Source organism: Tamandua tetradactyla, chromosome 10 (assembly GCF_023851605.1).
Source record: "Tamandua tetradactyla isolate mTamTet1 chromosome 10, mTamTet1.pri, whole genome shotgun sequence".
NCBI lineage: Eukaryota > Metazoa > Chordata > Mammalia > Pilosa > Myrmecophagidae > Tamandua > Tamandua tetradactyla.
This window is the reverse complement of record NC_135336.1, coordinates 24,778,175-24,795,193: the sequence shown is the minus strand read 5'-3', so window position 1 is coordinate 24,795,193 and position 17,019 is coordinate 24,778,175. Positions and strand designations below refer to the sequence as shown.

General features: G+C 33.4%; 1 protein-coding gene across 3 annotated transcripts in view; it reads left to right on the top strand.

The window, feature by feature from the left end:
- The window catches only part of STXBP5L (syntaxin binding protein 5L), a 437,423-nt gene that overhangs the window by 124,782 nt on the left and 295,622 nt on the right, over positions 1-17,019 (top strand). For all 3 annotated transcript variants that reach the window (XM_077118203.1, XM_077118202.1, XM_077118204.1), the window contains exon 6: positions 14,261-14,395. In XM_077118203.1, coding sequence (XP_076974318.1) covers positions 14,261-14,395 — 135 coding nt within the window. The remainder of the gene's footprint in view (positions 1-14,260; positions 14,396-17,019) is intronic.

The window sequence follows — 17,019 nt, the reverse complement described above, 5'->3', positions numbered from 1 at the left end:
TATCTTGATTGTTGTAACTTCATAGGAATTCCTGAAACAGTTTGGTGTGTCCTTCAATTTTGTCCCTTTTCACACACAGTGTTAGCTATTCTAGGTCTTTTGCCTCTCCGTATAAACATTAGAATCAGTTTTAAATATCTACAAAATAGCTTTCTGGGATTTTGATTGATATTGCATTAAATCTATTGATCAAATTGGGAAAAATGAATAACTTTAGAAATTGAATATTCCTGTTCCTGGGTATGGAATATTCCTCCACTTGATTTTTTTATCAGTGTTTTGTAGGTTTCTGCATAGAATTCATGTACATATTTTGTTAGAATTATCCATAAGTATTTCATTTTGCGGGCAGTACTATTGTAAATGATACTGTATTTTTAATTTCAAATACCAACTGTTCATTGCTAGTATGTGGTAAAAACTAAATTTTTTTTTAAATATATAAACCTTATACCCTACAACCTTGCTATAATCACTTATAGGTTCCAGGAGCTTTTTGTTGATTGGGATTTTCTACATAGACTGTCATGTCATCTATGAATAAAGGCAGCTTTATTTCTTTCTTCCCAATCTGTATATCTTTTATTTCCTTTTCTGATCTTACTGCAATAACTAGGACTTAAAGTACAATGTTGAACAGGATTGGTAAGAGGTGATGACATCTTTGCTTTGCTCTCAGTCTTAGGGTGAAAGCCTCTAGTTTATCTCATTAGATATGATGTTAGCCGTAGGTTTTTTGTAGTTCTTTGCCAAGTAGAAGTTTCACTCTATTCTTGGTTTTCTGAGAGTTTTGTTGTGAATGGTGTTGGATTTTGCCCAGTACTTTTTCTTCAGCTATGATATGATCATGTTGTTTTTCTACTTTAGCTTGTCAGTATGGTGGATTACCTTGGTTGATTTTCATATATTTAGAAAGCCTTGCATTCCTGGGATCAACTCCTTTTGTTTTTGGTATATAATTGCTGACTTGTATTTGCCAATCTTTTCTTAAGGATTTTTGCATCTGTATTTATGAAGGATATTAGTCTGTGGTTTTCCTTCTTTTTACTGCCTTTATCTGGTTTAGTCTCTGGTAATGTTGTCTTCCTAGAGTGAATTAGAAAGTGTTCAGTCTTGTATTTACCTGAAGATGTCATTAGAGTTTTTTTTTGTGCTTGGGCAGGCACTGGGAATCAAACTTGGGTCTCCAGCATGGCAGGCAAGGATTCTGCCTGCTGAGCCACCATCATATCACCTTAGAGTTGGTTTTAATTCTTTAAATGTTTGGTAGAATTCTCTAGTGAAACCAACTGCACCTGGATATTTCTGTATTTTTTTTTTTGAAATTTTAAAATTATGAATTCAATTTTCTTAATAGTAAAGGGAGCTATTCAACATATCTATGCTTTTTGAGGAATTTAGTTTTTTTATCTAAGCTGTCAGATTTATTTGTATAGAGTTGTTATCCTAAGTCAGCAGAATCTGTAGTGATATATCATTACATTCATGATATTGATAAATTGCCTCCTTTCTCTCTTGGTTCTTGTCCGTCTTGCTACAGAACTTAATTTTATTGAACTTTTCATGGAAACTGCTTTTTGTTTGATTGGTTGTTTCTATTTTTTCTGCCTTCAATTTCATTTATTTCTGCTGTTATTTTAATATCCTTTTATCTGCTTGCTTTGGGTCTATTTTGCACTTATATTTCCAGATGCTTGAGGTAGTATTTTGTGGTAGTTAGATTCAGTTGTCAACTTGGCCAGGTGAATGCGCCTAGTTCTGTTGCTGTGGGCATGAGCCAATGGTACGTGAACCTCATCTGTTGCTGATTACATCTGCAGTTGGCTAGAAGGCGTGCCTGCTGCATTGAATGATGTTTGACTTAATTGGCTGGTGCTTAAATGAGAGAGGTCAACCTAGCACAGACGAAGCAGCTCAGCCTACCTCATCTCAGCACTCGCTTCTCAGCCCAGGCCTTTGGAGATACATAGAGAAAACACCCCAGGGAAAGTTGTTGGAATCCAGAGGCCTAGAGAGAAGGCCAGCAGAAATCACCCTGAGCCTTCCCACGTAAGAAAGAACCTTACCTGAAAGTGAGATGCCTTTCCTCTAAAGAACTAATGAAATAAATCCCCTTTTATTAAAAGCCAGTCCATCTCTGGTGTGTTGCATTCCGGAAACTAGGAAACTAGAGCATGTTTAGATTATGAATTTGATACTTTTCCTCTTTCTAATATAACCAGTTAGTATTATAAATTTCCCTCTTCAACTGATCTACCTGTTTCCCACAAATTTTAGTGTAATATATTTTTGTGTTCATTTATTTCAATGCGTTTTTCTCACCCTGGGAACATCTTCATACGCTCAAAATTGTATAAAGTGTGTTGCTTAGTTCCAAGTATTTGGAAATTTTCTTTTTTTTTTTCTTTCTGATTTCCAATTTGATTGTGTTCAGAGAAAACATTCAGTATATTTTGAATCCTTTTAAATTTAAGATTTCTTTACATCTCCTTAATGCCCTTGTTTATAGTATGTGTCTTAAATATTTCCTCTCTATATATTTATAGCCATATCAGATTATATCATAATTTTTGCTTCAACCACCAAACATAATTTAGGAAACACAAAAGATGAAGGAAAATATATTGTATTTCCCCATATTTTTACTCTTTCTGTTGTTTTTTTCTTCATATCTGATAATCCAAAATCCCATCTTTTATCATTTCCTTTCTGTTTAATGAACTGTCTTTAGCCATTTTTTTATGGTAGGTCTTTAAGTGGCAAATTCTTAGTTTTTCTTCATCTGATAATGTTATGATTTCCTCCTTATTTCTGGAGGATTTTTTCATTTGTTTCTTTCAGTTCTTGAAGTGTTCTGCTTCCTTGTGGTCTCAGTGGGGTTTATCCTGTTTGGGTTTGCTGAGCTTCTGCAATCTTTTATTTCTTTTGCAAATTGGGGAAGTTTTCAACCATTATTTATTTTTTTGCTACTTTTTTGGGGCCCATTTTCTTTTCTTCTCCTTGTGTGACCCTGATTACATGATTGCTATTTTGTTATTGTCTGACATTTATGAGATTCTGTCATGCTTTTTTCCAATCTGTTGTTCATATTGGGTAATTTCTGTTTTTGAGATAACTGTTTCTTTCCTCTGTTTTCTCCATTCTGCTTTTGAGCCTATACATTGAGTTCCTTATTTGAGCTATTTTATTGTTCACTAGTAAATTTGCATTTGCTTCATCTCTTTATATGCTACGATTTTGCTGAGACTTTTTATTATTTTGCCCATACTTTCTATTTTTTTCATGTTTCAGGTGTGTTTATAATTGCTCATAGAAGCATTTTTATGAGGGGTTCTTTAAAATATTTGCCAGGAAATTCTAACAAAAAAGAAACTATGATACAATTAAGCATTAACTCCCCATTCCCTATCCACAACCTAGACCCTGGTAACCTGTATTCTAGTTTCTGACTCTATCAATTTGTTTATTCTAATTTTTTCATATCAGTGAGATCATACACTATTTGTGCTTCTAACATCTCTTTAATATCCATGTTGGTATCCAATGAGTGTGTTATTTCATTCAGGTTGAGATTTTCCGTTTTTTGGTGTGACAAGTTAATTGTGATTGTAGCATGAACATTTTGAGTATTATGTTAAAAAGCTCTCAGTCTTACTTAAAACATACTTTTGGTGGGCTGCTTTGACAGTGCTCTGCAGAGGAAGGGTAGATTAGATGCCATGCTATTACTGGCGTGTGAGGGTAGGAGTTCAGGTCCTCCAGTTAGCCTTCCTGGACACCTGAGGTAAAGGAGGCATCTGATTACTGCTCAACAGGATAAACATTCTGTCCCCTTACTGTACCTCCACTGGTACCACCTTCACTATAGGATTGTCTATAGGGAGTGTCTTTTAACAGCTCCCCATGTGATCTCCACTGACCTAATTCTTTCAAGAAATCTAAGTATTCTGTTAATTTAATAAAGGTGGAAAAATGTGTTGCCTATTGCTATAGGATCCTGAGAATAAGCTGCTCTGTGTAGCCTCCAAGAAATCATGACGTTATTCCCTGTAGAGCTGAGAGTGAGAACGTTTCATTATCTATATGTTTTCAGGTCTTTGAAGGAGAGATATGCAGATTTGAATTATCTGAACATTCTCCTATGTAAAAGGAATATCGCCTATTTCTCAGTTCTAAACCTTTGGTCTGTTTTATGTCCTTGCACCAGTAGCATGCTTTCTTGATTACTGTGCCTTATAAGTTTTAAGATTGGGAACTGTGAGTCCTGCAACTTTGTTCTTGTTTTTTCAAGAGAATTTTGTCTATTTAAGACCCTTTACCCTTCTATATAAAATTAATGATTGGCTTTTATATCTACAAAGAAGGCCGTTGGAACTTTTATTGGGATTGTGTTGAAATAGTAAATGGCTGTTTCAGTTTACTAAACATTTCCAGAATACAGTATAACAGAAATGGGTTGGCTTTTTCAATGGGGATTTATTTGTTCATGAATTTATAGTTCTAATGCCTGGAAATGTCCAAATTAAGGCATCAAGAGGGAGGTACCTTCTCTGAGGAAAGGCTGCTGGCATCTGGTGTTTGTCACATGGGAAAGCACTTGATGACTTTTTCTGGGTCCTTCTCTCATGGTTTTAGTTTCAATGGCTCTATCAGCTCCTGTGGGTCTTTGCTTGTTTCTTCTGGGGCATTTCTCCCTCTGCCTTCTGGGTTTTTACTGTCTTTTATCCTCTTCAGAAAGGACTCCAGTAAAGGTTTAAGACGGATCTTTAATTGGCTAGGTAACATTTCAATTGAAATAGTCTAACCAAATGGTCCTACCCACAATAGGTCTGCCCCTATAAGCATGAGTTTAAAAAATCACGGTCTTTTCTGGGGCCTGTGACAGAGTCAAGCCACCACAATGGCTTTGGGTAGAACTGACATTGTAACAATATTTAATCTTCCAATCCATGAAAATGGAGTGTACTTCCATTTATTTAAGTTGTTCTTTGATTTCTCTTAGTAGTTCCATAGTTTTCTATGTACAGGCCTTTACACCTTGCTTAAATTTATTATTAGGTGTTTGATTCTTTTGGTTGCTATTTCAAATGGAATTAGTTTCTTGATTTCTTCTTCAGAGTGTTCATTACAAGTGTATAGACACACCACTGATATTTGCAGGCTGAACTTGTACCTTGCCAGTTTGCTAAATGTAGTAGCTTTCTTGTGGGGTTTTTTTTGGATTTCTTCTACATAGGATCATGTCATCTGCAAATAGGGAAAGTTTCACTTCTTCCTTTCCATTTTGGATGCCTTTTATTTTTACTCTTGCGTAATTGTTCTGGCTAAAACTTCCAATAAAATATTGAATAACAGTAGTGACAGTGGGCAGCCTTTTCTCATTCCCAAGCTTAAAGGGAAAGATTTCAGTCTTTCACCATTGAGTATGATGTTAGCTGTGGGTTTTTCATATATGCTTGTTATCATGCTGAGGAAGCTTCCATCTATTCCTCGTTATCCAAGTATTTTTTATAAGAAGTTTGCTGAATTTTGTCAAATGCCTTTTCTGCATCAATTGACATGGCTTTAATTTTGTTATGTTAATGTGGCATATTACATTTTTAAGTTTTTTTATGTTAAACCACCTTTGCATATCTGGAATAAATCCTGCTTGGTCATGGTGTATAATTCTTTCGATGTGCTGTTGGTTTGGTTTCTACTATTTTGTTGAAGTTTCTTACATCTATGTTCATAAGGGATATTGGTCTATAGTTTTTTCTTGTGGTATCTTTATCTGGCTCTGGTATTATGATGTTGGTGTCAGAATGAATTAGAGAGTGTTCCCTCCTTTTCAGTTTTTTACAAGGGTTTGAACAGGATTGGTGTTAATTCTTTTTGAATGTTTGGTAAAATTAACCTGTGAAGGTCTCTTTTCCTGGACTTTTCTTTGTTAGGATCTTTTTGGTTATTAATTCAATCTCTCTACAGTTATTGGTCTGTTGAGATTTACTTTTTCTTCTTGCGTCAGTGTAGTGTGTTTCTAGGAATTTGTCCATCTAGGTTATCTAATTTGTTGGCATACTGTCGTTCACAGTATTCTCCTATGTCTTTTATTTCAATGGGTTTCATAGTAATGTGTTCCCTCTTTCATATCTGATTTTAGTAATTTGTGACTTTTTCGTTTTTTGTCAGTTTAGCTAAAGTTTGCTGATTTTATTGATCTTTTCAAAGAATCAACTTTTGTTGATTTCTTCTGTTTTTTAAAAATTCTCTTTTTCATTCATTTTTCTAGATCCTCCAACTGTGAAGTTAGATCTCTGATTTCAGATCATTCTTCTTTTTTAATGTAAACATTTAGAGCTATAAATTTCCCTCTTAACTTCTACCTTTGCTGCATCCCGTAAGTTTTGATATGTTGTGTGTTCATTTTTTTGTGTGTCAATATATTTCTTAATTTCCCTTGTGATTTCTTCTTTTGATCCACTGGTTATTTAAGGATAGATTGTTTAATTTTCACTTATGTGTGAGCTTTCTATTTCTCCCTCTGTTATTGATGTCTAGGTTCATTCTGTTTTCATCAGAGAAGGCACATTCTATGATTCAGTTATTTTTGAAGTTATGGAGAATTTTTTTGTGACCTAACATATGGTCTATCCTGGAGAATAATGTATGGGCAACAGAGAAGAACGTGTATTCTGCTGCTTTTGAGGGGAGTGGTTTATATAGCTCTGTTATGTCTAGTTGATTTATAGTATTATTCAAGTATCCTGTTTCCTTTCATAGATCTTCTGTCTAGATGTTCTATCCGTTATCAAAATTTTGTATTAATGTCTCCTACTATTAATTTAGAACTTTCTATTTCTTCTTTCAAATCTGTAATATGTTTTGGGGCTCTGCTATTAGGTACATATATATTTGCAATTCTTGTGTCTTCCTGTGCAATAAACCTTCTTTATCAGTATATAGTGACCTTCTTTATCTCTTATAACAGTTTACCTAAAGTCTATTTTATCACTGATATTTGTATAGTTACCCCAGCTCCTTTTGGTTATTATATACGTGATGTAAGTTTTCTCCACTCTTTCAGTTTCAACTCACTTCTGTCTTTGAATTTAAAGTGAGTCTCTTACAAACGATATCTAGTTGTGTCATGCTTTTTATCCATTCTCCCATTCTGCCTTTTAACTGGAGAGTTTATCCATTTACATTTAAAGTAACTACTGATAATGAATGACTTCCTTCTGCTGATTTGCTGTTTCATCTTTGTAAGTCTTATACCACTTTTTGTCCTTCAATCCTTCCAGTATTGCTTGTTTTCATATTTATTTAATTTATTGACTTGTACTATTTTCAGTCCCTTCTTATTTCTTTCTGGATTTTTCATATATTTTCTTTGTGTTTACCATGGGTTGAAAATTTAACAACCTGAATTTATAGCAATCACATTTGATTTGATACCCGCTTAATTTCAATAGCATACACAGTCACTGTTCCTGTACTCCTCTGTCCCCCAACTTTTTGTTTTACTTGTTACACCTTCTATCTTTATGCATTGTATGTCCCAACTATAGATTTATCATTACTTTTTATGCATTTGCGTTTTAGAACCTGTTAGAAGTAAGAATTTTTGTTGCATATAAAAAATTCAGCACTAAAATACTGGCATTTATTATTAACCATATGTTTATCTTTACCAGAAGTCTTTATTTTTGTGTGTTGTTTTGATCCATTACCCAGTCTCCTTTCCTCTCAGTCTCTTCTCTTTCTTCTTTTGGGACTGCCGTAATTCACATATTGGTTCACTTGATGGTATCCAACAGGTTTCTAAGGCTCTATTCACTTTTTAAAATTCTTTGTTCTTTTTTCTGTTCCTAGCCTGAATAATTTCAATTGTCTTGTCTTCAAGATCACTTTTTTTTTATCTTTCACCAGCTCCAGTCTTCTTTTTAAATCTTCTGGAGAATTTTTTATTTCTGTTATTGTGGTTTCTTAACTCCAGTAATTCTATTTGGTTCTTCTTAAAATTTTTGTCTCTTGATTGTGATTCTCATAATGTTCCTTCATTGCTTCCTTTCTCTCTGCACATACTGAAGATCATGTTGAGGATATGTTCAAAGTCTAGTCCTCTTCATTGATGATTAATAGATTTTTATGTTGTTTACTGTTTGTTTGTCTTGTAATCACAATTTTATTCCATGGTGTACATTCTTTTTTTCTTTTTTTTTCTTTTGCATGGGCAGGCCCTGGGAACTGAACCCGGGTCTCTGGCATGGCAGGTGGGAACTCTGCCTGCTGAGCTACCGTGACCCCATGATGTACATTTTAATATTGTAAAGTATTAACTCAGGGATTTAGTCAGACTACTAAGTACTCAGTCCCAAAGTTCTTGTCCACTAATGATAAGACAAAGAATTCCTTGAATGTAAGGAAAAAGCAAAAACAAACAAACAAAAGCAAAAATTACCTTTTACATCTTTGCATGTTAGCTCTGCTTGGGCTGGTAGTCTTCCCTCAGAGCTTAAAACCTTTTATCAAGAATATTAATTAGCCCAGGTGAATGTGACATTCAAGGTCTTATTTGAGCCTTTGTGGAGCCTTGGAATTTGCTGGGGTTTTTTTTCCTAGGATTTTGCCTTTTCATGACCTTTGGAATTCCCCCATTTAAAATTTACATTATGCCTCTTTTGAAATAGACTTTCCCCCCTTCTGAGGTGCTCTATTATGTGACTTACTACAGGTAGTCCTTTGTCCCAGTCTGCTTTCAATTAATTGCTTCTTAAGCTGCTTTAGATGTCAGCAAGCTGATTTTCTGCCCTTAGGACAGATTCTGGGAGGTCAAGCCCAAGACAAGTTTCCTGGTTCAGTCTTTCAGTCTTTCACTGGATTGACACTGACATATAGGTACCAAAGTACATAGGGTGACTCTATACCCTTTGAAACAGGACCAGGGACCCAAAATGGTGGCACAGGCTGGGTCCACACCACACTATAAAAGCATGAGAGAGGAAGGCAGCAAGGATGCCAGGAGAGGTTGATTTGACACTTACCCAGTGCTATGGTTTAGAGGCTTTATGGACTCCAAAAGATCATTTTCTTAAAGATAATCCATTTCCATGTGTGTAAACTTATTGTGGATGGGACCATTTGAATTGGTTATTTCAGTTGAGATGTGTCCAAGATGGGTCTTAATCCTCTTACTGTAGTTCTTTATAAGAGGATGAAATTCAGAAAAAGACACAGAGAGAAAGACTTAGAAGCTGAGAGAGGAAGCCACAGAAACAGAGAGGAAGCCACTGAAGCCAGAAGCTGGAAGCAGCAAAACCCAGAAGAGAAAGGAGAGACCAGTAGACAGCACCATGTACCTTCCCATCTGGCAGAGGAGTCCAGGTATTTGTCTTGATGATGCCTTGATTTGGACATTTTCATGGCCTCAGAACTGTACGCTTATAAATTAATAAATCCCCATTATAAAAGCCAACCCAGTTCTGGTATATTGCATTTTGGCAAATTTAGCACGACACATAGTTATTGTAGCCCTTTAATTGTTTTCCATAGATTTGAAGAAGGGTACTTTCTTCGACTTCTCTGCCTCTTATGCCTGATGGGGTTTGGAATAATGACAGCCCTTAGAGCTGGCCCCAGCAATCTGAAGTAACTTATGAAAAGCACTGATAAGTTATCAGACCTAATAACCTCAGAGTTTGGAGGACTAGGATATTATGTCCCACCCTGGCATCAGCAAGCTGTACTAGGAGTCAGGGCAGTAGTAATTTCAGGGAGGATGAAATTTACCAGTATTTATGCAATTTACCAGCCTCTTCCTCTGGTTCTACCCTGGATGCTTCACAGTGTTCTTCTAGACTCCAGGATTTCAAATGTTGACTCACAGTCTTCTTGCCTGTTCAGTAGTTGTAGCCTAATTTATTTTTGAAGAACCATAGTCCTTGAAAAATTAATTCATATTTAAAAAAAAATTGCTTTTTTGTAACTTCTTTATACATTGTTCCTAATTCTATTTCTGTGTCTATATAAAATATCTAATCTGTCTTCTAAGGTGAGACCAATGAAATTACCAGTTAATCAAAATTTTCCTCAATCTAATTTGATTAGTAACTCAACCAGATTTCATTGCTATGATTTTCAAACATTTCATTGTTCCAGTCACCATTCCCGAAATATACTGCCAGTTTGTTAGCTTTTTAAAAAACTGTAGAATTCAAAACTGGACAAAGTGAAATGTTATATAATAATGTAGCAGTAAGTAGATTATATAAAACATAAGATTATTTTTAAAACTTTAATTCTTAGGTATACTGTGATAATGTTGATATACATGAATTTAAGAGGAACCAAATTCCCACATCCCCCCTTGAACCATTATTAACCATGTGCCCCAGTCATATAGTCTCACAGATGTTTTTTTAAATCAAAATGTAGAATATTCTATGTATCCTTATTAAGATAATTTTCTTTTCAACCTATGGCATTGACATCAGGATATATTTATGGATAAACAAGTCTTTGTCATGCTGTGGGAAATGCCATTCCTTTGTGCATTTTGAATTTGGATTCGCCTAAAAGAAAACAGCGCTTTTATAAGAGTTGGCAAGTAAATCCTAGGCTTTCTGTCAGCTGACTTTTTTGATATCTTTTAGACATTTACTATCATTGTACCTGAACAAAATTACTTTTTCCTTCCTATTTAAGAAAAACCCAACAGCAAAAAAAATTCTTCTGTTAATGTCAGTTTTTCTGTTAAAGTTCAAATTTCATAAATCTGAGCATTGGGAAGGTTCCATGTAAATGTGTACAGTGTGGTCTTTTAGAATAAATATTTTTATTAAAGGAAAAAAGATATATGTATATGTTTTTCAGTAGAAGGTGATGGGATTACCGATTTTATAGTTTGGATAAGAAAGTATAGGAAATGTAAAGCTTAACTAAGTATGGCATGAGATGCTTTATTTACAAAAAACTTCTACATTTGGTTAGTAAAGAAGTTAGAGAACATTAGATGATTAGGTGATTGTTTCAAGGATAGATACAGCAAATCAAATAACCCAGTCTTCTAAGACAAAGCTCTTAGGTTTTGCTGTTTAAGTTTTAATGAGGTAATAAATGTGGGTACTTATTGCAGAAAGTATGTTTCTTACAACTTCCCCTAAATGACCTAAAATAATAAATTTCATGTCAGTTCTGCTCAGCGATTTTTAAATTCTGAATTCCCAAAGGGCTAGAACTGTCTTAATAAGTTTTGTATCTCTATCATCTAGATGCTGGTACATAGTACCTGTGAAATGTTTGTTAAATAAATAAATGGATGAGTCTTCTGTGTGTGAATCTGTAGTTTTAGTATAATGTTTGACAATGTGTGCTAAGAATTCAAAACCCTTCATGAAGTCTTCAATCATATGTATGTCTTGCTTGCTTAAAGCAATTTTGTGATAACTGGAATTCTATAAAAAATGTCATAAACTGTGCAGATATAATATGAAGAAATACTGTGCTGGAAAAAGTCAGGGTAAAGTGAATGTTTTGTGATTTCCAATGCTGAAGTAAAATATCTCAAAAAAGGTCTCTTGAGAATTCCAGCTGATATTTTTTGTAATAACGCCTAGCCCAATAAAAATAGAAAACGTAATGATTTAGATCAGGAGTAATCACACTATATTCTATAGGTCAAATATGGCCCATGGCCTGTTTTTGTAAATACAGTTTTTTTGGAACACAGTTATGCTCCTTTGTTTAGGCATTGTCTTTGGCTGTTCTGCACTTTAAAAGCAGAATTGAATAGTTGCAACAGAGCCAGAACGGCCTTCAAAATGTAAAATAATCCCTATATTTTAGGCTTTAAAAAAATTGCTGTTGCCTTACTTGTATTATTAACTCATATCAGTAATTTCAGAAATTTGACTTACTTTTAAAATTTGACTTATGTAGCATTGTTTTATAGCTAATGCCGGACAAAAAAATCTGTATGAGGAACGTTTTCACTGACTCATTGGTTGGTCAATGGCCCACTGAGTGGACCTTTCATGTGATTTTTTTTTTCTTTTTTTTTGGGTACATGGTCCAGGAATTGAACCCGGGTCTCCCACATGAAAAGCGGGCATTCTGGCCACTGAACTACCCACTTTCATGTGATTTAAATTCACATGAATAAAGTTAACTTAATTTCTGGTTGTCTCTTTAACGTTATCTCTTGTATTGTAATACCAACTAATACAATTTGCCCCAAATCAGCAGATACTTTTTTTTTTAAGTGATTTTATTTCTTTACTCCTTTTTCATATGATTTTTAGTTTTTCCGATACAATTCCCACTTATAAGTCTTGGCCTTAGATGCTAATAGAATCTTAGGGTAGCTATCTTTCCATTTCTTTAGCTGATATTATTGTTGTATCTTCTACCCACTCCACCGCCTCTGGCAAACACTGAGCCACTGTTTATCACTATAGTTCTGCACTTCCTAGAATTTCACATAAATGAAGTCATAGACTATATGATCTTTTGTATCTGACATCTAGATTTCTAGAAATCTTTTTTAAACAGTTGTAACCACTGCCTATAATTTGAAGACTGGATATAGCAGTCATCAAATATCTAGTGTCTATTTAATAAGAATCAGGGTGGGGGGAATAACATAGTACTAGCTCAAGGAGTGGTTCTAACTCTGTTTGGATATTCTTCATGTATTCCAAATTGTTCTAGTACTGTAAAGTCTGTCTCTATTTGGGATTCTATCTCTTGATTCAGGTCTTATTACTGAAACCTGGCAGTTCTTAGATTTTTCTTGTTAATACTGGAAATAGCTGTGTAATATTGACGTTTGCCCTTTTTCTATCCAAACCCCTATATTTATATCTTTTTTTATGGAATTGCTGTTTTCTCTGTTTTCCCTGTGATATAGAAAGGGTGATCGTAAACTCATTTAAAGATGTTTCCTCTTCCTTCTTACCCTGAGTTAAAAACTGATCTTTCATCGCCTAGAGATGTGACCATCAAGTTTATTAACTGTGAACCATCCTTAAATATCCCTTGGCAACAGCAGTTCTGGATTTTGTGATTTAATCAGTGTTCAATATCATATAGTTAATACTTTAATTAGATTGTTAATGAACTCTATAAGTGCTTATGTAATAGCAGGGCTTATAGTTTCTTGGATATAGTGTCTAGGGGTGCTTTTAGCTGGATACTTTTGAGTAGATGAAATTTGGTTCAGAGAGGTAGGCTATTGAATAATTCAACAAATCCAACTGAGAATACAAACTGGATGTTCACTCTTATATGAAGGGATATGAGAACTAATCTTGTTGGAAGTTTAATATTCATGTTCTTTTTATTTTTCATTTTTTCTTTCTGCCTGGTGTCAGAATTTTGTTCAGCTTTCCTGATGATTTACTAACTCCTCTTCTGAGCAAACTCTAGGAAATATTATGACTCAGTAACAGGTTGTGGCAAGGGATAACTTAATTTCCTCATTGTCTTTTTAAGCAGATTAAAGAAGTTTGATTAGGCCAAACTAGAAAGAGTGGTGATGCTGCAAATAGAAGACTCTGGTAAATTCCCAGATTTCATAGATAGGTATTATGGTTGCTTTGGCTAATATATAGGTTCCCAGAGCTGGTAAGAAAGCCCATTGTGGAGATGAGGGCAGACCAACCACAACAAAAATGAAGGGAAGAATATAGTGGATAGCTGACCTTCTAGGTCTTCTTTATACTACTTTGGAACAAATATCTGAATGAAAGGAGCAACTTATCATCTCATGTAGATATAGCTACCACCTTTCTATGAACTCTGAAATTTATGTTTCATGTGTACCTGATTTTCATTTGAAATATATTATCTAAAACAAACAAACAGTTTAGCTTGGTGGAAAGATGGTAATTTTTGCAGCCAAGCAAGATTGGATTTGAAATCCAGTTTTGCTGCTTATTACCTGTCAGTCTTAGACAAGTAAAAATAAAAATCTCAGCCTCAGTTTCTCCTTGTAAAATAGAAATAATACCTGTCTCATAATGTTGTTTTCAGAAATAGAACTAATGTATATGGAGTGCATGGCATCATATTGCCTGACCTATATAAGGCACTTATTTAATAATGATTATTATTATGTTTAATGATATAGTTTTCACATACCCTCCGCTGTAAATGCTAATTGAGTATATAGTAAATTTTATTATTTATATAGTTATCACTACATAATAAGTGTAAGGAAAATTTAATGCTGACCAAATATAAAATCTAGATATTTTAATTGTAATTTTCTTTCTTTCAGAATTACTTACTGTCATCTACCTTTCCAGAGTAAATGGCTCTATGTTGGGACAGAAAGAGGAAATACACATATTGTAAATATTGAATCTTTCATTCTTTCTGGATATGTTATCATGTGGAACAAGGCCATTGAACTGTAAGTATGAATTTCAGTATCATTTTGTTTGGCTTAAATATTTTATATAATTATAATAACATATATATAGAATTGCAAGCTTACTTAAAATGTCTATAGCTAACTTATTAATTTGATTGAAAAGTTAGCTAAAATAATTTAAAACCACAAAGACTTTTAACAACAAATATCATAGTATTAAAATATATTAATTTAGTCTTTACAAATACCATAAAGGATTAAGGCTATGTATACAAAATTTGTTTATAAGATAGTAAGGTCCATTCTACAAAGTATACATGGAAATTATCTCTTTACTTTATAGTCAACCTTAGTATAGAAACTTCTAGTAAGGATGACAAGTGGATTGTGACCACATTTGGTTTTATGTAAAAATAATCATGACCAATGCACATATTTTTTTATGCTGCACGTATTTTTTTTATGCTGGTAGCTTATTTTTCTCTTGATCATTAAAATATTATGTAAGTTCAAAGGAAAAGCAATTTGTTACTACCATTCCTATTATGACGTATACAGCTTTGGGTATGTGGTTGATGGCAGTTACCACTTTAACTTTGGGACTGATGATTAAGTTTCTGCACATATAGAATGTGAAGTCCTCCAAACGTGAAACTTTATGGAATTTTAAGCCATCTATTCATAGTACATACATAAACAATTCTCCTAGTCAGTATGTTAATCAAGAAACCATTTTTACTTAGTAAATTTTACTGCTGTGTACATATTAAGTTTTTAACAAGGTGTATTTGGTTTGAATCTGGCTCATTCTCTCATTCATGTATATTCTAAGGTACATCATTATTCTTCTCCAAAATTCTGATTAAAACATATTATATTTTTATGAAGCTTAACTCTGATAATAGACCTACTATTTCCTAACCCCAGTGTTTCAATATACATGTATATTACTTGATATATATTTCATATCCCCAATGTTTCACTATGCATATATGTTACTTGATAAGGAAGGTTGTTAGTAGTTATGTTCTTCTTACAGTATTCCTTTTGAATTGTGTCCCAATGTGTCTTTTTATTTTATTGATAATTCTTCCTTATTAGAGGAGAAACTGCTCAAGGACAGAATCTTTGTTTATTGTTTCTTTCCTTTTCTTTATATTTGGCTTGTTTTTGTACTTTCCACACAGTGACTACTAAATGACTGAGTACCATTACTGAGGCACTAGTGTTGACAACTTTCATTTATGGTTTCAAGATAATTGCTATGAGCTGTTTTGTTCTTATTTATTTTAATGCTCTGTACATATATTTTTAAAAGCATTTACCATATCGATGATATATTTAACGAAATAAGTTGCTTAGCATTTTTGCTATTTGGGGAGGGCTTTTACTCCCCAAATTTTAGCCATATGAAAGCAATAAATAGGTATATAAGCTTAATACTTTTTCATTATGTTACTTTGTGATGTTAAAAACATACAAGTTTAGAAAAACTTTAGAGAAATTGAATTATAGACTTTTAAACAAATGTAGTATTAATACACAAAAGTGTATCATCTGTGTTCAGTTGAATGTTGCTAAAGTAATTAAGAAGCTTATATAGATCAAACTTTTCACCATTCTTGTAATGTTTCCATATTAATTTACTTAACAAATCCTTTACACAATGCAAACTAACACTATTTAGCCTAGTGACTTTATACGTATTTATGTAATCTAAACTTTATGACTTCTGGATTAATGGTTTTAAAAATGTATTATAAAGAAAGGTAAAATTAGGAAAAATTAAATAAAATGAGACACTTTTATTTTTCAAAATTGTGATCTTATATTTATGATTCAGCATCGGAGTAGGATGTACCATTTTGTACACAATTTCTGAGTTTTGTAGTGTTTTATAGAGTCATACAATGACACATAAAAGGTGCTTGAAATGTCTCAAGAAATTGTGTATAGGCAGCATGATATCACCCCTTGACTGTCTTTTAGTTTATTTAGATCAGATTTCTGAAAGAGTGTTCCATGGAATTCTAGTTACATTCTGATAGATATAATTTTAAATGGCAACTTCAGACCTCCCAGACCTGTCTTTTAATTGGTTTCTCTCTCGAGATACTTTACAAAATGCATGCCATTTCCTGGCAATATATGTCAAGTGATTAGGACAATAATAAAATATATATTTAGTTAAAAAGTCATTTCCTAAGAAGTTTAGACCATGAAATTATTTCTATTTAAATTCCCATTTGAAATACTTTTTCAGTTGATGTTCATTATTTTTTGGCTTGTTATCCATTTTAGTGAATTATCCTGAAGTAATTACAGGCTTTTCCCAAAATTACAAATAATTGTATTCCTAGAATGTAAATATTGTCTATTTAGAAACTGGAACACATTTCCCATAGAATCAGTGATTGCAGAACATCTCAAATTATAATATAGAACTAAGCAGCCATTTAAAGATATTTCCATGGAAATATATGTTCCAGGTTATAAAACAGAAATAGTTGTTTTTCAGGGCAGCCATAGCAGTTTTTAAAGAGTAAAATTTTTACTGCATATGTTTAACATTTGAATGTGAAATTCAGAACGAAATCACTACTTTCAGGCTTATAGTTATCTAACAGTCTTTTAAGCATAGCTTTTAAGCACTACTATGTGCT